We start from the raw sequence: 22,823 nt of genomic DNA, 5'->3' as shown, positions 1-22,823 counted from the left end.
GACCAGGGCCCATGAGAATGGTCTGACCCAGTCTGCCGATGTCCTGTCTTCCGCGGCAATGAACAGAAGCGGGCCGTTATCCAGTGATTCATGTGCTGTCCAGTCCTAGCTGCTGGCGGTTTAGGGACAGGCAGAGCAGGGGGGTTAGTCCCTGCCCATTTTGGCAAAGAGCCATTGATGGACCCAGCCTCTAGGAACTGATCTCCTTTTTTGAACCCTGTTTTATGCTGTCGGCTTCCACAGCGTCCCCTGGCCACGCGGCCCCAGGCTGCCTGGGGCGGGTGGTGTTTCCCTTCGTCTGTTTTAAACCTGCTGCCTAGTAATGTACTGGGGTGACCCTGCTGCTTGTGTTAGGGGAAGGGGTAAATACCACTTCCCTTCCCCCCTCCAGTCACTATTTTACACCCCCCCTCCACCTTTGCCAAGCTGAACAGTCCCTGTCAGTCTCTCCTCATGGAAGCTGGGCCAGACCCTTCATCGTCGTTGTTGTCGTCCTTCTCCGCACCGTTTCCAATTCCAGCCGCTCTTTTTTTTTTTTTTTTTTTGGGGGGGAGGGGGTGACCAGGCCTGCATGCAGGGTCCAGCTCTGGGGGCACCAGGGATTTATACAGCGCCATTCCCTTCACGCTCTTCTCCATCCCAGCTGTCAGCTGGTCCCACGGCTGCTCTTTGCCTCTTACCAGGAGAGGGGAGCACCATAAACGGGCTGGAGTGTCCCTTGCCCTTGGCTCACCACCCACAGCCGGGCCCAGGCAGAGCAGCCCAGGGCTACCGCGTGTCTGGCCTCTAGGAATGGGGAAGGGGCCTTGTGCCCGGCAATGGCTGCTCCTTCCTTCTGCGTGCGGGGCAGTGCACCCAGCCAGGCCAGCCCGTGCAGCACGGCAGTTCATAGCCTCCCCGTGCTCCCTGCAGGGGCCGTTCCCTGACCCAAGCGCAGCACTGGGGCCAGCGGCACACCTAGGCTCTCACACGCATGCACCATGTTGGCCTGGGAACCTCCTGGATTTGCTGGGGTGCATGAAGGCTCCCTTCCTCAGTTTCCCCATGTATAAAAAGGAGCTGCTTCCTTCGGCCAGCTGTGGGGCTAGAGACCAGCAGCTGGGTGATGGGGGCAGGAGCCCAGCACCCTCTTACTGCAGGGGTGAGAGTGGAGGCCAGAGGCTATGGGCAGCACGGGTGGGAGAAGGTCTCTGCACCCCCTGGGGCTGCTGTTGGGGTGCAGCCCTGCAGAGAAAGCTGCCCCAAGGGCCCCTGTGTGAAGATGGCCGGGAGGAGCAGGCATCCCAAACCCCACACACCCCGTCCTCGTCCACCCGTTTCAGCGCCTGGCCCACGGCAGCTGGGAGGTAGGGCCCAGGTGCTGTGCAGACGAGGGGCTGGGAGGCTGGGTGCCAGCCCCTGCCCCCTGGCAGAGAGTGGCTGGAGCGTGGGGCGCGCCTGCAGGGCTGGGGCAGGGCTGGAGTGCTGTGAGGTGCTGCCCCCTGGGGGCGAGTGGGCAGGCTGCAGCTGAGCACTGGCCTGCAGAGGGGCTGGGCCAGGACAGGTACAGCCAGAGCAGAACCCAGCCCCCGCTGGCTGGGGGGCATGTGAGGGGTTCGAGATTCACCCTAGGGCTTGGCCTGATGCCGAGGGCCAGCCTGGGCTGCTCCTTTCTCTGGCCCCTGCAGCTCCCAGTTTCACTGTGTTTCCCTGGGCAGAGCAGGGGGGTCTGGCCCAGAGCCATGTGACCGCAGCACCCGGGGGAAGGAAGGCTGGTGCCGTGGGTCAGGGGCCAGGACCAGCCCGGCCCCAGCCTCCTGGGGTGACTGTGGACCAGGTGCCAGCTGCACCAGCAGGCGCTCAGACAGCAGAGCCACGCTTCCAGCGGGGCTGCACAGGGGCCAGCCCGGGGAATCCTGCCGGTCCCAGCTGCTGGCGCAGGGGGCGGAGGTGGTGAGCCGGCTGCACTCAGCGCTGGCTCCCAGCAGCGTGCACCCCCTGCACATGGCTACGGCTAGCCACCCTGCCTCCACTGAGGACGGAGGGCTGGACGCCCCTGAGCACCTGCCTGGAGCAGCCACGGCTGGCCCCAGGGCCTCCCCTCACAACCTGTCTTTAACACACCCTGCAGCTTTATGGGCTGGGCTGTGCGAGGAGCAGAGCAGCCCCTGGGGCATGAGGGGAATCACCCCTTCCCGGGTGCTGAAGGAGCCCGGGTGCCACATGCTGAACGGGGGTGGGCGAGCCCTGCTTGGCCTGCCGCAGCCCGAGGCCCAGCGTTCCCCGCAGAGAAGGGGGGCTGCCCCCCAGATGCCTGTCTGTGGAGGAAGGGCGGCTGGGATTACTCCCTGCCACGGGAAATGAGGCCTGGGGCGTGTTGGGGAGGAGGGGGCAGGGGACGCTATTGATGAAGAAGCAGGAAGACGGTTGCTAAAGGGCGAGGCTGGGCCGGGCTGTGTCGCCCGCACCGAGTGCTGCCTGTACCCATGGACAGCTGCCCCCTGCCCCACTGACACTAGCTGGGCAGGGCCCCTGCCATGCCTGCAGCAGCACCCAGGAGCGGGCTGGCCCCCGGTGGCTGAGGCGTGGGCTGGGACGAGGCGGGGGTGAGCACTGAGCGGGCGGGAGGGGAGATGCCGGGGACCCCCCCAGTGCAGCCGCGATTAGCGCAAGCGACAGTACCAAGCCCACAGCTGAGCAGCAACCTCCCCCCCCCACCCCACCCCGATACAGAGGCAGGGCTGCCCTCAACGGGGCGCGGTCCCCACATCGGCGGCCAGGGACACGGCTGCCGGGCCGGGGCCGCACCAGGGCGCAGGGTCACGACTGGGTGTGGGGGATCCACTGACTGTCCATCGGCCGCCGGAGAAGTTCCTCGACGTGTCGCGCGACGTCCATCGTGTCGTCCAGGTCGAAATCGCCCTCGGGATCCAGCACGGAGTCGGGGCTGAGAGAGAGAGACAGGGAGAGCCTGGGGGAGGCAGCCCACAGTAGCCCCGGCGGGGGCCGAAAGCCGCGTGCTCCGGCTAAACGGCTCCCGCCCCCGCTGGCACGGGGGAGCCCCGTCGCCCCAGGCCCGGCTGGCTCGGGGCCAGGGAAGGAGCAGCACCTACTTCTGCGTGTAGACGTTGTAATGCGGCTGGGAGCAGACGGCGGGCGACGGAGCCTGATCCATGTAGGTGACGCCTACGGCGGTGGGATCCCCGGACGCGCTGGCAAACCTGGAACAGACGAGGGGCCGGCCCGTCAGCCGGGCTGGGGGCGCCGGAGCCAGGGGAAGGAGCAGGGCCCCAAACATGGGAAATAAGCAAGACAGAACTGAGATAACTGCCCGAAGTAGTAAGGGGGCTTGCGCCCACCCCCCTAATTCCAGCGGGAGGCAGAGATGTGGGGGACTCGGCGTTACGCTGCAGGGCAGGCTCCAGACCGCCCCCAGCTCTCCCCCTTGGAACGCCAGCCCCCGTCCTGGCTCCGTCTCCGTTTTGCCGCCGTGGTGCTGCAGCCCGGGGCGGTTTTGGGAGCAGGCTGGATGTGGGGGGGAGCGCTCTCACGTGGGGCGGGCTGGTGAGTCAGTCCTCGGGCGCTGGGATGAGCGAGGCTGCGTGCACGGCCGTGCCCTCGGCGCGCTGCACCGCCCACATTGCCATGAGGGGCAGGTGTGGCCGGGGGGGCAGCGGACCCAGTTTGGCGCCCGCCCGAGCCGAGCCATAGTGGGGGCCAGTCCCTGACGCTCAGCTGTCGGCGGGGAGCCGGGGACGGACTTTAACCCACCAGGGAGCCGTGTCAGCCGTGGGACTGGTCCAGGGTAGACCTGTGCTCGCTGGAGCTGAGCAGGGACCCGGGGAACCCCCGGCCGAGCCGTGTCGGGGGAGGGACATACTCACTCGGGCACCACCTGCTTGATCTGGGGTTTGACGTAGCCGTCCACAGCTTTGCCTGCAGGAGGAGGAAAGAGCCGTGAGCCTCGCCGCCGGTGAACCGTGGGCGAGAACCCGTCGCGCTGGAGGAGACTCTGCTGCCAGGGGCCCGGCTACGTGCGTCCCCCACAGGCTCCCGCTGCCGCCTGCCCGCGTGTGCGCACTCACAGCCCTGCAGCTGCCCCGCCAGCACGGCCAGGCTCCAGGAACCTGCCTTCCTCACAGCAGCCCCGCCAGCGGCCCAGGGAGCAGCTGGGGCCAGGTCTGCGGCAGAGCCCGGTGGCCAGCCCACGCCGCGCCGGGGGGCCTGCCGCACGCAGAGAGCGACTCACAGAGAAGCGGCGTGTAGTACTTGGAGAAGACCTCGTCCTTGGGCCGGTCGGGGAACACGTAGTTGAGGTAACTGAGGTCGCCCAGGCGGTCGGCCAGCGAGCGGATGGAGAAGTCCCTGGTCGTGAAAGGCTTCAGGTTCCAGAGGTTGCGGTCAGCTAGACAGGAAAGGGCGCAGCGTGAGCCGGGCCGAGAAGGGCCGAGCGAGGGGGCTGGCGTGGCCGGGCAAGGGAGCCGAGTGCGAGACAATGCCCGGCGGGTGGGCAGAGAGGCTGGGACGTCCTCCTACGCCAGCAGCCGGCAAAGGAGCACTGACAAACCCCATCCCCGCTGGCTGGAGAGCGCAGCCGAGCCGCCGTCTGCCCGTGCCGGCCTCAGGGTGCATGGCACGCTCCACTCACTCAGCTTTTCTCCGCCAGGCTCCCATCAGCAACCGCTGGGCCGTGCCCCCCCCATGGACAGCAGCGAGGTGCACCAGCCGGGCGGCCAAGCTACGGGCCCGGCACACTCACGTGAGTCGAACTTCCAGGCGATGGTGATGCCCCCGATCTCCGAGTCGCTGAAGCGCAGCAGGAAGGTCCCGTCCGGCTTGTTGATCAGCAGGTCGTGCGCTTGCTGCTTGTTGACGAAGCCCAGGATGGCCCTGCAGCACAGAGAGGGGGTGAGGGGCCGGCGCTCGGAGCAGGGGGCTCGGCTGGGCCGCGCCAGCTGTTCTGGGAAGGAGGGTCTCACCCGTCGTTCCAGTGAGGCTTGTGATGCTTCTTCAGCAGCTCCATGACCCCGTCAAACCACTGCCAGAAGGTGTAACTCCAGCCGGGTAAATTCTCCTGGTTTCAGAGCAAAGGGAACCGTTGGCGGCCGGGCCTGTGTCCCGTGAACCGGGGCTGGCTCCCGGCCAGCTGCCGTGCATGGCAGGGGAGGTTAGCACGCCGGGGCGGCACCCGCAGCAGCCTGGGCGTTTACACACCACCACTGCCGCAGAACAGAGCCTCCCTGCATGCCCCCGGCACTGGCACGTCTCCGCTGGGGCGTGGGCAGAGAACCCCCGGGCCGGAGGTCAGCCTGTGGCTGCGGGACGGGAAGGCGCTCAGCAAGGGCGGGACGAGACCTTGGGCAGCCGAAGGACATTAACGGGTCAGGCTGCCCTGGGCTTCCTGCTGCCCCACAACCAACCCCACAGGATTGAAACCAATGAGCCCCCGGCCCCGCCCAGAGCCAGGCGCCCCGGCCCGGGACCGGCCCCGCGGGCGGCTCACCCTGTTGAACTGGGACCAGGAGACGGACATGGCGCTGTACTCCTCCAGCTGGGCGCTGCTGCTGTTGAAGAGCTTCTGGGCCAGGAAGAGCAAGTTCTCCTTCGTCAGCCCCCTGCTGCTCTGCACCTCGGCCTTGAACTTCATGTTGAGGGCCTCGCACAGCTGGGGCCACAGCACCTTGTCGGGCACGGCGAACGGCACCCGGCCCTGCGGGAGGAGGGGGCGCGGGCGCCCCGGGTCAGGGGGCTCCAGCTGCACCCGGGCAGGATCCGGTCCCAGGCGCCAGCCGCAGCCCGGCTCCCGGCCCAGCGCTCCCGGTGCAGGGCCCGCCCGGGGCACGGATGGAGACAGACCCGAGAGGGATGCAGGAGGGGCCAGGTGAGGGGCTGGGGACCCAGACCAAGGAACCTGCTGACGTGGGGCGGCCCAGGGCAGTGCAGATGGGCCCCAAGTGAAGCGGGGAGGGTGGCGGGGAGGCCCCCCGTGTTTGGGAACCGGCCCCGCCCCCAGCGCGCTGCTGGCTACTCACCGGCTCGGCAAAGGCGTTATCCCACAGCACGGTGGCCGTGGCGTTGTTGTCCTGGCTTCCGTGCACGATCACCACCACGGGCAGGGACAGCGTCTGTGGGGACCGGCGGGGACGGGCTGAGTGTGGGGGGGCCGCCGCAGGAGGGGGGGCCGCCAGCTCCCCCAGAATCCCAGGGGCCTGAGGGAGCAGGGTCCTGCCACGTGCTTTGCTGGCGTCTGCCCTGTGGCGGGAACCAGCCCGGCCTGCGGCCGTGTCCCCCCTGCCGCCAGGCGCTTCTGAATCAGACCACCCACACGGAGCCCAACCCCCCATGCTCCTCACCCCCCACGGAGCCCGCGCCCTCTGCGCCTGCCCCAGCTAGTGACATTCCCGCCACCGGGAGACGCCATTCCCAGGACGGGGACGCGTCCTGCCAGTGCGTGGGTCGGCCTTCCCCCCCCGACACCAGTCCCAGAAGGGTTCCGAGGGCCCAGGGTAGGGCAGGAGCCTGGGGACGCCGTGGGGCCAGGGTAGGGCAGGGGCCACGGGACGCCATGGGGCCAGGGCAGGGCAGGGGCCAGGGGACGCCGTGGGGCCAGGGCAGGGCAGGGGCCAGGGGACGCCGTGGGGCCAGGGCCCGGCCAGCCGTACCTTGACCTGGAAGACCAGTTCGTTGCCGCCGACGCTGAACTGCGACTCGAAGAGGATGGTGAACTTCTCCTCGGTCACCGACTCGGCGCCGCGCCGATCCGAGCGCTTGATCCGCTTCAGGGACTGGGGAGGCAGGAGAGTGTGAGGGGCGGGGCGGGGGGCAGAGGGCGGGCGGGGCGGGGGGGGGGGCCCGGCTCTCACCATGTTCCTGAAGTGGGCGCTCAGCGTGCCCGTGGCCTGGTGGTACTCCATCACGCAGCAGTTGTTCAGGATCTCCCCGCTGCTCTCGCTGCAACGGGAAAGGCAGGGTCAGGGGCCGGGCACGGGCAGCTCCCACCGCCACCGGGCCTGGGGGCAGCGCGGTGCCGACGGTCACCATGGGGGCAGCTCCCAGGCAACCACTTGGGGGGCTGGAGTCCGGCTGCAGGGGCAGAGAACAGGCCAGGGCCCGGGGAGACACAGCGCCCCACTTGCCAGCCAGGCTGGGCGGGGGGTCTCCTGGGGATGGGTCCCCATGGGGGGCGCTGGGCGAGGGGCCAGTCTTCAAACACACAGCGGTGTGGGAGGCAGGGACCGCGCTCAGCTCACCCGCCCCCCACCCAACGATACCCTGGGGTCAGAAGGGCCAGCGCCAGCCACGCTCTGTGCTGGGCTCCCCACGGCGGGTGGGGGGATCCAGGCCATGTGGGCAACAGGATGCAGGGAGAGCAAGGAACCAGCCCCATGGAGTCCTGCCAGAGCCCCCCAGTTTCCTCCCCCAGGACTCCCCAGGACCTGCACTGGTTGGCGCCCCCCGGCGAGGGGCAGGGACTGCCCGGGGCGAAGGACAGGAGGTGCCTGGGGGAGCGAAGGGCAGGGGTGCCCGGGGCAAGAGTTCCCAGGGGGAGGGCTAGGGGTGCCCGGGGGGCGATGAAGAGGGGGTGCCCGCAGGCAAGGGGCAGGGGTGCCCGGGGGGGCATTACTTGCGGGTGCTCTCGTTCTTCAGCAGCGCCTTGGCTTGCTGCTCGCTGATGATGGTGGCCTTCACCTGGGGCGGGTTCATGTGGACGTTCAGCTTCCCCCCACCAGCAGCCGCACCGTGGCCGCGAACTTGGTCTGCGTCTTCAGCACCTGGGGCGGCTGCTTCTCGATGATGAAGGTGCTGGGGGAGGAGCCGGCGTCAGGGCCTGCGGCTCCGCAATGGGGCCGGGGCTATGGCCGCCGCGCGGGGGTGTGTGTCTGTACCGGCACCTCCCCGCTGTACCCCCCCAGCTCACAGCACCTGCCCCCAGATCCCCTTCGCAGCACCAGGCCAGGCCCCCCACCCAGCGCCCCTTTCTCTCGCCCCCGGCCGCAGCGTCCCTGCCCCGGACTCAGCCGCCAGGGCCCCTTGCAGCCTGGTTTTCTGGCCGGGATCGGAGCGGGGGCCCTTGTGGAGCCTGGCCCTGTTCCCAGCCGTGCCCCGACAGCCCCTGCTCCCGTCCCCCAGCCGCGTGCGGCGACGGCCTGGCCCGGCCCGGCGTTACCTGGTCACCAGGGCGGAGATGATGTCCGTGATGGTGCCGTTCAGCTCGGCCAGCATCTCCTCCACGGGCCCCGGGATGGGCAGCTGCTGGCACAGGTGCTCGGCCCGACGGATCTGCTGCCGGTTCTGCCAGATGATCTCGGCCAGCTTCTCACACCTGGGGCGAGGGGCCCGGCCGGGTCAGTGCTCGGGCAGGGCCCAGGGACATCCCGAAGCCACAGACCTCGGTGTCCTGTGAGGGCCGGTCACAGGGCTCCGTCTGCACCCCGTCTCGGGGTCCCCCAGGCCAGGCCATCCCCAGCCCAGGGCATCCAGCCCGAGCCAGGCCATCCCCGGCGGGTGCGGTCCAGCCAGAGCGAAGCCCGGGGGGCGCTGAACCACCCCAGGACGTCCGTCGCTGGTGACCCCCTGGGCCCTGGACTATCCCCCGACTGGGGGGCAGCGTAACCCGAGGGACACCCCTCCCAGGGCCACCTCCTGGGACACGGGGGCAGCACTGGTGACTCCCCGGATTCCGTGTTGCCAGCGGCACCGTTCGGTGGCTTCCCGGCCCACCAGCCAGGAGCCAACCGGCAGCTCCCGGGTGCCCAGCCCCAGCCCGTTCCCAAGGGGCCGCGAGCCCCGACCCCGAGCGGCGCGGACGCACCAGGACTGCAGCACGTCCAGGGTGCCCTCGGGGGGCCCGCCGTTCCCCGCCAGCTGCTGCCGCCGCTTCCACTGGATCAGCTCGTCGTCCAGGATGGTCGTCTGTTGCTTGCGCAGCAGCTGCAGGGTTTTCTGGTGCTTCTCCGCCAGCTCCTGCCAGGGGACGGGATGGGACAGGTGTTACCGAGGGGGCAGGGAGCGTCCAGCAGCGGGGCGGGGACGGGAGGGGAGGGAGGGAGTCCCGGGGCCCCGGCAGGGCGCTCACCACTCGGTACTGCTGTAGCGTCTGCGCCTCCCGGTGCAGCCAGGCCTCCAGCGACGCCTTCTTCTGCTGCAGCGTCGTCTCGCGGGACATGCGCTCCTGGGGGCCCAGCTGGGAGAGCTGGGAGAACTGGGCTGGGGAGGAGCAGAGAGCTTCAGGCCTGAGCCCCGCCTGCCCCGGGGGCTCCCGGACCCCCTGCGCCAGGCCTGCCCACCGGGGGAGGACTCGCTCCCAGGCTCCATGGAGCCGGTGGGACGGTGCCGAGCTGGGGACGCCCGTGGGACTGCGGGGAACCGTCCCTGAGAGCCAGATACCTACGGCCTCCTCACAAGGGCGTGCGGGGGGTGCGACGGTGCCCCCAGCCCAGAGGCCATGGCAGAGTCTCACCGGTGCCAGGCGGGGGGCCCGTTTCCCCCCAGGAGACACCTTGTCCCAGCGCCTTGTGCGCCAGCTGCAGCCCCCGCCGGAGCCAGGCCTGGGCACCCCCTTGGCAGCTGGGCCCTTTGCTGGCACGGGCGGGTGTCTCCCCCAGGACAGGGTCTCAGGGTGAAGCTGCCTCTGCCCCGTGGGTCCTGCCCCCATCAGTCCCTCCCTCCCCCTGCCCCAGGCGGCTGTGCCCCCGACCTTGGAGGCGCAGGTTCTCCTGGTACTGGATGATGAAATACTCCTGCGTCTGCTGCAGCTTCTTCAGCTCGTTCTCCGTGTCCTGGGTGAGCAGCCTCAGCTCCTCGAAGGTCTGGTTTATCTGCAGGTGCTTCTGGGACATGGCGTCCGCCAGGCTGCTGGCCGGGGAGGGGCTCTGCAGAGAGGGGGGCCGGTCGGGAGGAGGGCTCAGCTCAGGGGCAGGGAGAGGCAGGGCTGCAGGGGCCGCCGTGGGGAGCAGCGACAGGCCCAGAGGGCGGAGGCCGAGGCTCGCGCCGTGGGGCAGTGGCTGGAGCCCCTGGCGCAGGGCGGGGTGACGGGCCCCAGGGTGGCCCCAGCTGAGGCTGCGCCTGGGCTGGGGCCGTTCCCTGGGTCCCCCCGAGACGGGAGCAAGACAAGGCGCCCCTGCCTGGCTACTCACGTTGGTGGCCTCCCGCACCAGCCGCTGCTCGTGGTAGAGGATGTGGCGGATGCAGCGCACCAGCTCCATGGGGCAGCGGTCGTACGTGTTCTGCAGGAGGAGAGCAACGGCCCTGAGCCAGGCGCCGAGCGGGGCTGGGCCAGGGGCTCTCTCGCCCCACAGCCCTGCCTGCCCCGAGCTGGGGCAAAGGGGGGGCCGTGTGCACTGGGTGAGGGACTGGGGGCTTCTGCTGGGGAACTGCCCCGGCCCGGCCCGGCCCTGCCTGGCCCTAGCCAGCCCTGCTGGCCTCCCTGGGCACATGTGGGGGTCACCGCAACCCGACCATGCCAGGACGGCAGCTCCCCGAGCAGACAACGCCCCGCGGGGGCACGGAAGTGGCTGGGGGCTGCGACACGGCAGGTGACGGAGCTCGGGGCACCAGGGCTCGTGGCAGCAGTGGCCCCAGGTGTGGGGCTCAGGGGCAGTGGCGAGGGGGTCAGGGATGCGCTGGCCCCATGCGGTGAGGAGAGGGGAGCGATGGGCACCACAGACCTTCTGCCCTCACCCCCTGCACTCATACCCCTGCAGCCCCAGCCCCAGCTACGTGCCAGGCGTGGCCGGCCCATGGGGAGTCCCGCGGGCGTGGCCGGCCCCTGGCAGGACACGGGGGCACCGACCTGCAGCTGGGTGGCATAGTGCCCCAGCTTGATCTTCAGCAAGAAGCCATCCTCGCCCACTTGGTGATCTGCCTTCTTCTGCAGCTCCTGGATCAGCCCCTCCAGCAGCTGGGTGGCTTTGATATTCTCCTGGGGGTTATCGAGGTCGATGGAGTCCCTGGCACAGAGAGAGACGGGCGGGATACGGGGGGGGGGGAGGTGAGAACGCAGCTGGGGCCCGGCCTACCTGCCCCAGCTCTGTGCAGGGACTGATCCAGCCCGCGGCAAGCGAGGCTCCCGGGCATCCGTCCCTCAGCTGACCCTGCCTCTGGGACTGTCCCCCATCCCGCACCAGCCCTGAGCCATTTCAGCCAGCGACGGGGGGCAGGGGGGGCTGAGGCTGTGCCCAGGTTCCCTATAGCAGGAGGCAGTGCCCCACTGCAGGACCCTCATGAGACAGCTTTGCGTGGAGTCGAAGTGCCCTGAAGTAGCCTGGGTGGTGCCCGGCCCATGGGCTCGGGCTTTGTCAAACGACGACGGGTGAAGGCAGCCTAGCTGCCGGGTAAACTGAGGCAGAGTGAGCCGGATTTTTAATTTATAAACCAGAGACGGACCCACAGTGGGCTGGGGGTGGGACGCGTTGGATGGAGGCAGTCGCGGCCTGGGGCCAAAGCCGGGCTGCAGCGTGGATGCAGCAGCACCGTGCCAGCGCCCTGGGACTGCGGGTGGAAGAGGAGACGGGCGTGAGACGCAACCTTTGCGAGCAGCAAAGAGCAACTTCCGCAGCCGGCGCCCGGCTCCAGCCTGCAGCCCCGGGAGGAAGAGATTTCACGGGCGCAGTGAGAAGGGGATGGAGCAGGGCCGGCTCACCTACCATGCCTGGCTCTCGATCCACTGCGCCAGGTAATGCCGCACCTCGATGGGGAAGTGCTGGCCGTACAGCGCCTGCATCTGGCGCAGGGCCTCTCCCTGCAGCTGCTGGGCCTGGATCCACACGGCCATGGCTCAGCACCTGGCGGGAGGCACGGGATGGGTTAACCAGGGGGAATTCGCAGGCTCGGTGGCCACTGTCACCTTGTGCTAAGTGCCTGTGGGAGACGCAGCTCGTCTGCCGCCCTCAGAGCCTCTGGCCTAGGCAGATGAGTTTGGGTGCAAGGGGCACAGAGGGGACAGGATCCTGCTGGCACCCAGAGGGAGACGTGAAGAAGGGGAGAGGCCGGAGCTGCTCCTGGAGGGAGCCTAGAGCAGGAGCTGCCTGGCAGCCTGGCAAAGCCACCAAACATCACCAGGCCACAGGGACAAATGGAGACGGGCACAACGGGGCAGGCCAAGGCCAACCGCAGGAGCAGCTTCTGTGTCTCATGAGCTCAGGCCTGGGCCTGCCACGCCAGACTCGATTTGTGGGGCTCTGGTGGGGCCTGGCTCTCCAGGGGGCAGGGGCTGGGCACTTCCTAAAGATCAGGCACCCCACGAGTCTCTCGACTGGGCCCCCACGCACCAGCCCCCCCCGAGCGCCAGGCGGAGCGAGACACAGGCTTGTGACCCGCCGGGAGTGGTGCCGAAAATGAGGTGGGTAAAACTCCGAGACGGAACGCCCCGTGCCCCGAGCGCGACGCCAGCCAGCTCCACGTGCCCACGCTCCCCCCGGTCCCGAGTTCAGCGTCGCACGCAGCCTGGGACCCACCCCTGGCTGAACGCGCTTCCTCCTGCAAGAACCCCGCTGCCGTCGGCGGAGGCGAGGAGTGATGCGAGGGCTGCTCTGGACACGGGACCTGCATGCACCCTGCACATCTGACTGCACGCGCAGGAGGCGGCCGGCCCGGCGGGTCACCGCTGGCCATACGCTGGAGCCGCAGAGAGTGTCTCACTGGCCAAGGGGAATTGGAGGAGACAAAGCCTCACACCCAGCAGGCGGCACCGCCACCGGAGCAAAGGGAATAGGAGAACACGTCCCCCTGAGCACCAAGTGCCTCAGCTGTCAGAAGGGAACCAGCCCTTGCACTCCCCCTCCTGTCATATAGAACAAGGGAATTCTGGGAAATGTAGTTCCTTCCTGGGGGCAGGAGGGGCATCCTGGGACTTGTAGGCCAATGCAAGGCATGCTGGGAAGACTGGCCAGGGGATATAAGGGTCAGAAGTGCTCTTGAGGAGCTGCTCAGGGGAGCCCCCAGGAAGGCTAGGAAAGGGTTGTGGGGAGGCCTCGCAACACAGGGCCAGGCCTGTGGCAACGCAAGGGCTAGTGCTGCCCCCCTGTGCTTGTTTGGGGAGGAAGCCCCTTCCCCCAGGCCTGAAGAGCGACAGGAATGGGGCTGGGAGGCTGAAGGAGGGTTTGGGGAGTTTTATTCCCCTGGAAGGGGGAGGCTTTTATGGCTTGGATTTTGGGGGGTGGGGGGCTCTGCCATCGGGAGACAGCCAGGCGGAGGGGCAGGCAGCCCTGCTCCAGTGGGGACCTGGGAGATGAGCTGCGTCCAGCCACCCGCAGCAAGGAAAGTGCCAGCGTGAGGGCAGCGGGCAGCTGAGGGGCCCGTCCCTGGAGCAGGCCAGGCCTGGTGCGCACCTCGCAAACCCCCAGTGATCTCCCTCTGCTACCCCTGAGCCCAGCTGTACCTGGCTTCCCTGACATGCTGCATTTCCACGGTGGAGGTGGGCCCCACAGGTATGAATAGCCTCGTCCCGTTACACTCCACTTGTGGGGGGAAGAGGGGGACACGCACTGCCTTGGTGAAGGGGAAACGCTAAGAAGTCAGCACCCTCTGCCCGTCGCCTGCAGCCTGCGCTCAGCAAACCCCTTCCGGGCACGCTCCCCAGGGGGATGATCTTGGGCTGGTTGGAGGGAGCCGCTGCAGTGGCATGTGAGCTTTCCCCAGCATGGAGCCGAATGGGGGCTCAGCTGCACCGGATGCTTGCCCCATTTAACCCAGCCTGCGACTGGGCTCTGCTCCAGGTAGCTCCACGCAGGGCCCCTGGACGCTCCTTGTGACCTAGGAACGGCTTTGGCTAGCGTCAGCCAGGCTGGTAAGATAAACCAACAAACATCCCCCGGGGCTTGCCCCAGCTCCACTAAACTGGCTTAAATTCACAGCTGTGTCTCCACCCAGACAACGGGCCCTGGCCGACGCGGCCGGCACGCCCCCTGCTACCCTCCTAGCAGCCCCACCGAGGCAGGGCAGGCGTGAGCTGGACTTTTAGAGCAGGTGTGAACGCAGCCCGCTCTAGTCTGCAGCCCACTCTTGCTCCTTCAGCAGACACGGCTTCCCAGTGCAGCGTCTCGCAGTCCCTGGCGGCTGGGCTCGATGGGCCCCGCTGGCTGCAGGTGACTTCAGGGGACAGAACGTTCCCAGGGCTTCATCCCCTCCCCCTGGCACCGCACAAACACACCCACGTGTGACTTCTCTGCATCTCCCTGCACCCACTTGAGCCTGTTCTCCCAGGTCTGGCGGTTCCCACTGCCCATTAACTCGCGGCACACACGTTACCAAGTTACAGCCAGTCCAGCCAGACGCCTGCTGGCCCAGCTGCACACGCAGACACCGTGCTAAATTCACCACCAAGGACCCAGGGAGTGAGGGTGACGTTAAGGCTGGACCCCCCTGCCCTGTGCAACCCTGAGCGCCCGTTCTCCAGCCCAGGGAGCTGCGGTCTTCACGTACTGGACATGATGGGAGAAGGCTAACTCACAGCTTTCCCACACATCCCCGTCAACGGCCCCCTTGAGTTCTCCAGCTGGGCAGCAGGGTTCCAGCCAGCCAACCCCGGGGCACGTGCAGCTGTGCCCTCTTGCTGTGGGAGCCTGTGAAAGGGCTGGGCGCAGCGTCCCGCGCCTCGCTAGGGTGCAGAAGCATTTCAGGAAGAGATTCTGCACAGAGTGTCGGTGTCTCACCGACTCAAGAACCCTTCCGTGCCGGCATCTCTCCAAGACCCACGAGGCTTGTACCAGTTTGGCAGCAAACTCCTTATTTCCAGCACAGAGCGGTGGCCACGGCACCAAATCTCTCTCTTGGTGCCGGGTCAGAAGGTGCCGGTCCCACCCGAAGTGCAGGAGATACTCACGGCAGCACCAGGTGTTCTTGCTCTGCCTTCACCCTGCCCCTTGGCGAACGGTCCGTGCCCCGCAGCTCCCAATCTGGCAGCCCAGCGCCGCCGTTTCACAGGCTGCCCTGCTACAGGAAGGAGCAAACAGCAGCTATTTCCTTCCAAAATGTCAGCTGCCGCTCGCAGACCAAACAGCAAGCGCGGGGCTCCTGGCAGTTTCCTCCCAGCCGCTTCCAGCCACGCTCGCTCGGGAGGGCAGCACCAGGGCGCATGGGACTGGCAGCAACGTGAGAGTCAGAGGCTTATGTTACAGCAATGCTCGCTGCCCGAGAGGTATTTCTAGTTTTACTGCCAGCACAGGCAGAACAGAAGGAAACCAGCTGGAAACGGCGCTTTCACGCGAGAGCCTAAAACGGCGATTTACAGTTCTGGCTTTCATGTGAATGGGGCTAGGCGGTGTGCGGCCGTAAGATCCCCGAGTCCTGTCAGTCGGCCAGTGCCGCGCAACGACGGGTGGAGTAACTGCAATCCCCCTGCCGGCAGGGGCAGAGTTATCCCCCTCTGCCAGCTGCGGAGACTGAGGCAGACACTCAGTGACTTGCCCAAGGCTGTGGAAGAAATCTGTGTCAGAGCCGGGATTGGAAGCCAGAAGCTGTGGGCTCCCAGCCCTTTGCACGCGGCAATGGGCCCCTCTACACTGCAGCTGGAGGGGAGATTTCCTGCTCAGGTAGACGTACCTGCACGAGCTAGCCGCCCAAGGGCACCCCCAGCATTTCAGAGGGGCTTGTGTTCAGGGCAGGAAGCCCATCCCGCTGCGGCTGCACCGCTGTGCTTAGCATGCTGGGAATCAGGCTGGACTTGCGCGAGGGCAGGAGATGGGCCTGTGGCTGCCCACCGGGCTGGAGGGAGCATTGGCCCTCGGAAACAAGGGAGAACAAGCAGCCAGAGCTTGGAGGGCTGAAGGAAAGCGGCACGGAGCTCCGGGGGGGGGGTGGTGGTAACAAGCCGTAACTCCCCGTGGCGAGGCAGGGGTGGCGACTGCCTGCCCCTTCCGACCCCAGGAGCTGCCCTCTTTCTGCCCTTCTCATAATGGTTACAGTCACCGGGATTGCCCCGACGGGTGGATTCTCTCCACTTTAGGAGTACCTTGGTCTCCAAAGCGTCGGCCCAGCCAGGGCCCTGCCCTAGGAAGAGCAGCAGGGTGTCCTGGGGATCTGTCCTCCCCTCCAGCGCACGCAGTGCAAGGGAGCCAGCTGGACAGCCGTGGGCTGGGCCTCTGCTCAGCAGCACTTTGTTGCGGCTAGAAAAGTAGGCCACTAGAGCAGGCTTCCTCCTTCCCGAAGGGGGGGAGCTGCCCCTTCGGCACCCCCCTGCAGCAGGCCACTGGAGCGGGCGATCCACGGTGCCAGCTGCCCCGCAGGAAAGGGGCTGGTGAGAAAGTGCGAATGAAAATTGAACGCCCTCCTGGATTAGGGATTTCCAAATACAGCGAAGCCGCTCAGGCGGCAGTGGGGGAACAGGGCAGCCCCTGGCGGAGCAGCCCCTGGGGATAAAAGGAAAAGCCACAAGCTCAGACAATGCTCTGCGCAGCTCACACCCGGCAGCTGACGCCTCCCATCAATGCTCAGGGTGGCCACCGGACACCTCCCCTAGCTGGAGCAGCTGCACAGCTCGGCCTGAAGAGCAGCCTGCACTTGAACCCTGCAGTGAGGAGCAGACGTCTCCGAATAGCTTCTGCCCAACGGCCCAGGCAGCTCCCTCTGCAATGCAGACCTATAGGAAGAGGGAGGGCACCACCGAGTGCGCCACCGAGGAGGGGCGGCCTCCGCTTCTGTTTCCTTCGATTACGCACTCTCCTTCCCTTTTTAAAGAGCTCAGAGGCAACAGCAGAAGGCCAGGTCCGTGCACGTTTGGGCGACCGTTGCACGGGGGGAAGGAGTCTCGTTTGGCCATTAGAGCTGAGAACTAGGGGTCAGGACACCTGGGTTTTCTTCCTGGTGCTGCCTCTGACCCCATGGGCAAGTCAGGTGGCCTCTCTGCCTCAGTTTACGTGTAGGACTTGCCTGCCCCACTGGGACAGTAACTAGTAACTAGTCCTTGAGATTCTGGGGTGACACGGTCACTTGCAAACAAGATCTCCTCCAGGCTCTCTCTGCTCAGGGCTGGCTCCCGTCCCCTGAGTAAGAGAAGGGGAAGGGGGGAGGTTTCTAAACTCCCCTGCTCCGTGCACAGCTCTGTTGCAAGGCAGCAGCACAGCGCAGTGGAGGCAGAACTCCCAGGACTCTTGGGAGAAGGACGTGCAGCTCTCGGGTGTGTTGCTCTCGCTGGCAGTAGCTGTGTGAAGAGGACGCACGGAGCCATCCAAGGAAGCAGAGCATCCGGGGGCTCGGCCAGGGTGGGTTTATTGCAGCCATGCCTGGAGCCCTGGAGCAGGAGTAGCTCTGCGGGCAGTAATCAGGCCAGGAGACTAAACACCTGCTTAGCAAGCTCCAGGGAAGCCTAATCTCTGCTATTAATGCCAGTGCCCCCCGTTGTGAATAGACCCAGACACAGATTAGACAGGCCCTGGTGGCGTTTAATATCAGCCGCTGCCTTGCTGGAGGCCAAGCGGCCAAATTACCGTCTCTCTGGCCGTCCACGGGGGGCTTGACCCTGCTGGCCAGCCCGGCACAAAGCAGGGACCCACCAACGCTCAGGCTCAGCCACAGCCCAGGGGCTTTCCCTGCTCAGCGGGATTCCCCAGGGACGTACCAGCACAGGTACTCCAAGCCCGGAGCTTCCTCTGCTCAGCCAGCTCCATCCCAGAGCAGGGGAGTTGGTGGGTCTGGATTTGCTAGGGCATCACCCACTCCTGGAGCAGAGAACCCAGGTCCTGCACAGCACAAATCTCCTGCACCTTTCCAAAGCCAGGGAGGGGAGATATTCGGCCCTTGGCAGGGTATGGGCAGTAGCAGCCTCGCCCAGCAACTCGGGTGTTGCTCGTGGCCTCTGTTCTCTGCCCACTAGACTGCCTGGCTCCGGGCTACCTCGGCATCTGACGCAGGAAGTGAGCAGCAAGACCTCGGAGCAACTCACTCACCACGCCATGTCCTGCTGAGGCTTCTCGTTAGCCTCAGGCGGCCCCTGGCTGAGCCAGGCCGACTGCCTTAGCCAGGGCTGCTCATCTCAGTCTGCCCCAGAATGCGGGTCGAGGGGAAGATGCTGGGTGTACGAGCAGGAACCCCAGTTTGGGACTAGGGATGCACATTCCTTCTCGAGAGCATTCACACGCCCTGTGCACATCGGCTTCGACACAGGCGTCTGTTCACTTACAAGCTGTGACTTCTGGCTCCGCTCCCGTGAGGGTGTGCACAGATAATGAGGACGGGCTGGCAAAACCGACTTCTTGGCTTCCCCTCTCTCATGAACAGCACTTCGCCTGTACCCCGGGATGCACTGGCGGGTTGGGGGCAATGCTCCAGCCAGTGCATTCCAACCAAAGCAGACGCTCAGGAGACAAACACTCGGGGGTGTCCCTTCCTCACTGCTACCTTGGTTACTGGGTATTGTGGTTGCTGCAGCATGAGTCAGGTCAAGGTTGGGCAATCCATTCTCTCGAATGCCTGGCATTTCTGCGTGTTTGGCTAGCAGCACTACAGCACTGAGTCATGAAAACGGGCTGAGCTCCCCTCACAGCAGCACAGCTGGCAAGCGAGTGAAAAGTGCTGCTGTATCCCGGCAGAAGGGGCCGGCTTGGAGGGCTCAGCTGCAGGCTTGAAATTCCTGGACTGGAGCCTCCCTTTTCTACCTTCCAAGGAGCTCAGACTGACCCAGCCCCTCCCCTCTCCAGGCAGTTCCAGGGATGAGCCCATCTTTCCAGCTGACACGCTCAAAGAGACAAACACACCGATCTTCCCCCGGACTCCATGGCGCGCCGTGGGAGAACTCAGGGGTCGGTTACAGCTGCCTTCGCCAACGGGCCTTTCTCCCCACATCTGTTCAGCAGTCGGCCGTCCCCTCCCCGGGGGGGCTGCAGTTCAGGGGTGCAGCGATGTTGTTCTGAAGTGCCCTGGGCCGAAGGGATTGTCCTACAGAGTTCGCATCTGTCGGAGCAGCGGCGAGGAATCCCCAGAGCCCAGGAGGGGGCTGCTCGGCTGGCAAAGTCACGGTGCAACGTGCCAGCCGGGCACAAAATCCGCTCGCGATGGGTAATGACACCACCACGGATCGGGCTGGGGCTGGGCCTAGGCCTGGGCCACGCTGAATTGCCCCTGGCTGTGCCATCTGCTTTCCCCTTCCAGCTGCTGGCCCCTTGCAGTGAGAAATGAAGAGAGGAGCGTCCAGGACAGCACCTGAGCCTAGTGCATGCAGGGCCTAGCACCAGGCCGCCTGGGTGGAACCAGTCAGTCAGTCAGATAGACAGACAGACGCACAAGGCGACCTGCCTCCCAGGCTGAGTCAGGCTGGAGTTCCCCAGAGGAGCGGCTCACGATGGGGGATTCCCGCTCAGCCAAAGCGACACCAGCCCAGCTGCCCAGAAATGAGGCATGCTGAGGAGAACTCTCTCCTCAGAGAGACGCCCTCTGCCGCGGTGCTGTTCAGCCCCCCCGACCCGGCAGCCGACGCAGGAGTGGGCTCCAGCCGTCAACAGGCTCCAAGGCGCTCTGCAGACACACAGCCGTCCCCGGCACCGCACCACCCAGCCCCTCGTGGCACGGCCTGCCTGTGGGCACGGGTTTTTCTAGACGATGGCTCCAGGGCTCATTGTGGGGCAGGTCTCTGGCCTTGGACACGAAGGATTCACCAGTGCCAGCCCTGCCTCTACCATCCCCACCCTGCGGCTGCTCCCCGGCCAGGCAGTGGGGGCTGCTCACCCCCCAGGGTTAGTCGCTCAGGCTCCAGAACTGCCAGGGCTGCTGTAGGGGGTGAGGGCAGAGACAGGCCTGGCACCCTGGGGAGGGGAGGGTGTTAGATGAACTGTGCCTGAAATGTACAATCTGCCTGCTGCCGACAAAGCTGAGAGCGCCAGAGTCTCCGTGAGAGCGGGCCGGCCCCAGCCTGCGTGCACCAGGCACTCTCCAGTTACCAGGGCTACACCAGGGAACACACACAGCCCAACGCCAGCCAGGGGCACGTTGCTACCTGGCCACCTCCTCGCACTGCAATGAGAAGGGCTCTTCAACTCTGCTGGCTTGGCAGGGCTGGAGCTGGAACCGGGGCCCTCTCTGGCCGAGAACAGGCACGGCAGCCTGGCAAGCTTCCCTTTACCGCCCTAAAACACGCCTCAACAAAACCGCTGTAGTAAAACCCTCAGTCCAACCAGGAGCCCACTGCCAGCCCGACCTGGGCGCCCCACACACGTCCCTGCCAAAGCCCCTCGCTCCCAACCCTCTGCAACTCCTGCAAGGGGCTGGGGTTTTTGGTAACCTCCAGGCCTGTTCCCCGCAAAGGGAACGGTAGCCGTACAGGTCCCGGCTCAGGCCATTTTTGTAAAGCTACGAGCCACGAGCAAGACAGGCCCTTCGCTGAGCAATGGCTGGAGGAGGCAGGCTGAGCTCTGTGCGAATAAAACACTCCAGTCTCAAGCAGAATCGAGGCTTTGTGCGGAGCTGGGGAACACACGCCGTCCCTGCGCCCAGCGCGCTCAGCGCTCCTAACACAACATTGCGTCACACGCCAGCGTTACTGTGCTAGCACAGGCCCCTGCAGCACCGCCGCTGGCCGGACAGGACAGAGGTCAGGAACTGAGCCTTGCACAAACCTCCTTGCTGCCCCACACAAGCACCGGGGGGTTGGCAGACAGGCCCCGTCCGTTTCAGAACGTTCCTCTCCTCTGAGGTGCCCAAGATCTTCTAGGTGCTCGCCCTGTTACAGACACGGGCAGCGTCCTGGCCCAGGGACCCCGTCCCCCTTCGGCTGGTAGCTGCACTAACTACATTTTTCATTTGTAAGCAGCATGTCCCTGTGCTCGTTGCACAATGCAGCTGGGGTGCCTGCCCAGAGGAGCTCGCAGTCAAGCCAGAGGGACCCAGAGTAGGTGGGAGGGACTGGGCAGCCCCTAGGAGCAGTGAATGGGGTTATTTATTGGTCATATTGCTGCTATAATTCCCAGTTACAGAAGGAGGGAGGCGGCAGGGGGGTGTGGGATTTGGCTTTTCCAGCTGGAAGGAGCATAGCACATTTTCATTTCTCTGCTGTGTTTTCTGCTCCCCAACGTTTTAGTTGGATTTTAAACCCTCTTCTGGCTGTTCGGGGGAGTTTGGTGTTAGAGGAAGAGTTCCCAAGGCCATGGTAACAGGCTCTGATCTTACCACTGAGGTTTGTCTACACACCACGGTGCCCTGGTTCAGTTAAACCACTGCAAAGTGAGGTAAGATAAACAGGAACAAGGCACTCGTATTCCGGAGTAAGAGTGCTCACACATGGAGTTGATCAGGAAGAACTCCCTGCGTACACAAACCCCACTAGTCTCTACTCAGCCTCTTGCATATGTCTCAACCGATTTAAAGTTACCGTTTTGATTGTTGCAACGGTGTGTGTAGACAAGCCTTGAATCTCCCCGGGCAGAAGAGCCTGGTTGCAGGCTCAGGGTCAAAGTAGGGGGAGCGAAAGGTTACACAACCTGTTTGTGTTGCAGCTAGCAGCCTACTCAGGCACTGGGTGCTGCATGTACACACACACTGCAGACAGTCTTAGCCATGTCCAGAGCCATGCCTGTGGTACCCGGACTGGGCATTAAAAACTCCTCTGCCCACCCAGAGACAGTCATTTCCAAGCGGGGAAGGCGAGAGTTAATTCACCTCCATTATAAACGCATGCCTTGATTGTCCGGGGTTAATTCTGCAGCTGGCAATACATCCAACAGGGAAAAAGCATTTGTGGGGTACCTGCGCTGACCACCTTGGACTGTGTGCGGCCTTCAGCTTTTGTCCCCAGAACCGAAGCTTAACTGCCAGGATGTCACAGGCACCGCAAGCCAAGGGAGTTTATAAACCAGGAGGAGAGACGCAACCTCCCCCGGATGGAGTGCTACACTGCAGAGTTTTGTCGACGCCGGTTACGCTGGCGTGCGGCCACCGCTGTAATGGACCCGCTCTTGCAGGTCGTCACTCTGCTTCTTGTGGCAGGGCCGTGCATTCACACCACCAGCGCTTGCATCGACACAAGGAGCAGGCCCCTGGGGGGTAGCTAACCAGCGTCCCAGGACGAAGGTTTCTGAATCCATCATTCCATGGGCATCCTACTGGACGGACAGCCGCTTTTCAAGGGCCCTGTCAGCCAAACTGACATTGCTGAAGGCAAACACAAGAAGCCCTCAGTGCATGTGCTTGTGTGAGAGAGAGACCGAGTGTGTGCTGGGGGAGTGAGGGTGTCCACACGCTGCCTCTTTAAGTTCAGACAGCAGCTGTAAGCAACCAAGGCTGAGGCAGAAGCTGGTGCACAGACAGCTGGTGTCCCCCCGTCCCGCCCCTCAGCTCAGCAGAGACCTGTACACCAGAGGAGGAAGGGGACACCCTGACATCAGCCCGTCTCCTTCCCCGGCGGTGCACAGCACATCAGGAGTCTCTCCCGCTCTTCCCCCAGCAGCAGCCTGCGCTGCCTGCATGCCGGCCCTAGGAGAGCAGGACCGATTCCCTCCGAGTTCTCCCACAGCCCCAGGAGAACGAGCCGCCCCCTCCCCTGCAGGCCCCTTTGCTGCAGGAGCTGCCTGCTCCGTGGGGCTCTTCTCCACGCTGAGCCATTTCAAATCTTGGTGGGGCTTTGGCGGGGTTGGGCGCCTGCCTGTGTGGCCGGCGTGCAGGGCAGAGCGGGCAGGGTGGGCATTGGGGGACAGCTCCTGGAGCCCGGCTACGGCGCACAGCATCCACACCGAGGCTCTGGCGCACTGACTCCGCCGCGGGAAGCTGTGTGCCTCTCCTCAAGGTGGTTTTATTTTGTTGCCAAAGCAGGTGTGCTGTCGGCAGGGGGAGCAGGGCGGCGCGTGTGCCAAAGGCTGACGTGTGTCGACAAAACTCTAGTGTGGAGCCGCCCTTCGTGTCACAGCCCACGGCCCCGAGCTGCT

General features: G+C 65.5%; 1 protein-coding gene across 1 annotated transcript; it reads right to left on the bottom strand.

The window, feature by feature from the left end:
• Positions 1 to 2,720: 2,720 nt before the first annotated feature.
• LOC137148296 (signal transducer and activator of transcription 5B-like) lies at positions 2,721 to 12,480 on the bottom strand. Its single transcript, XM_067540941.1, is given in 20 exon segments — positions 2,721 to 2,926; positions 3,093 to 3,200; positions 3,864 to 3,915; positions 4,229 to 4,384; positions 4,739 to 4,869; positions 4,959 to 5,053; positions 5,483 to 5,689; positions 6,012 to 6,104; positions 6,642 to 6,764; positions 6,843 to 6,930; positions 7,604 to 7,706; positions 7,709 to 7,782; positions 8,147 to 8,302; positions 8,792 to 8,943; positions 9,056 to 9,186; positions 9,677 to 9,851; positions 10,116 to 10,205; positions 10,772 to 10,928; positions 11,625 to 11,762; positions 12,435 to 12,480. Coding segments are annotated over 19 exon segments (2,346 nt in total). The 5' UTR covers positions 11,753 to 11,762; positions 12,435 to 12,480; the 3' UTR covers positions 2,721 to 2,799.
• Positions 12,481 to 22,823: the final 10,343 nt, after the last annotated feature.

Source organism: Emydura macquarii, unplaced genomic scaffold (assembly GCF_026122565.2).
Source record: "Emydura macquarii macquarii isolate MOO-44397 ecotype Brisbane River unplaced genomic scaffold, CSIRO-AGI_Emac_v2 contig_629, whole genome shotgun sequence".
NCBI classification, from domain to species: domain Eukaryota; kingdom Metazoa; phylum Chordata; order Testudines; family Chelidae; genus Emydura; species Emydura macquarii.
Note: the sequence above shows the minus strand (reverse complement) of the source record. Positions and strands in the feature narration are given on the sequence as shown.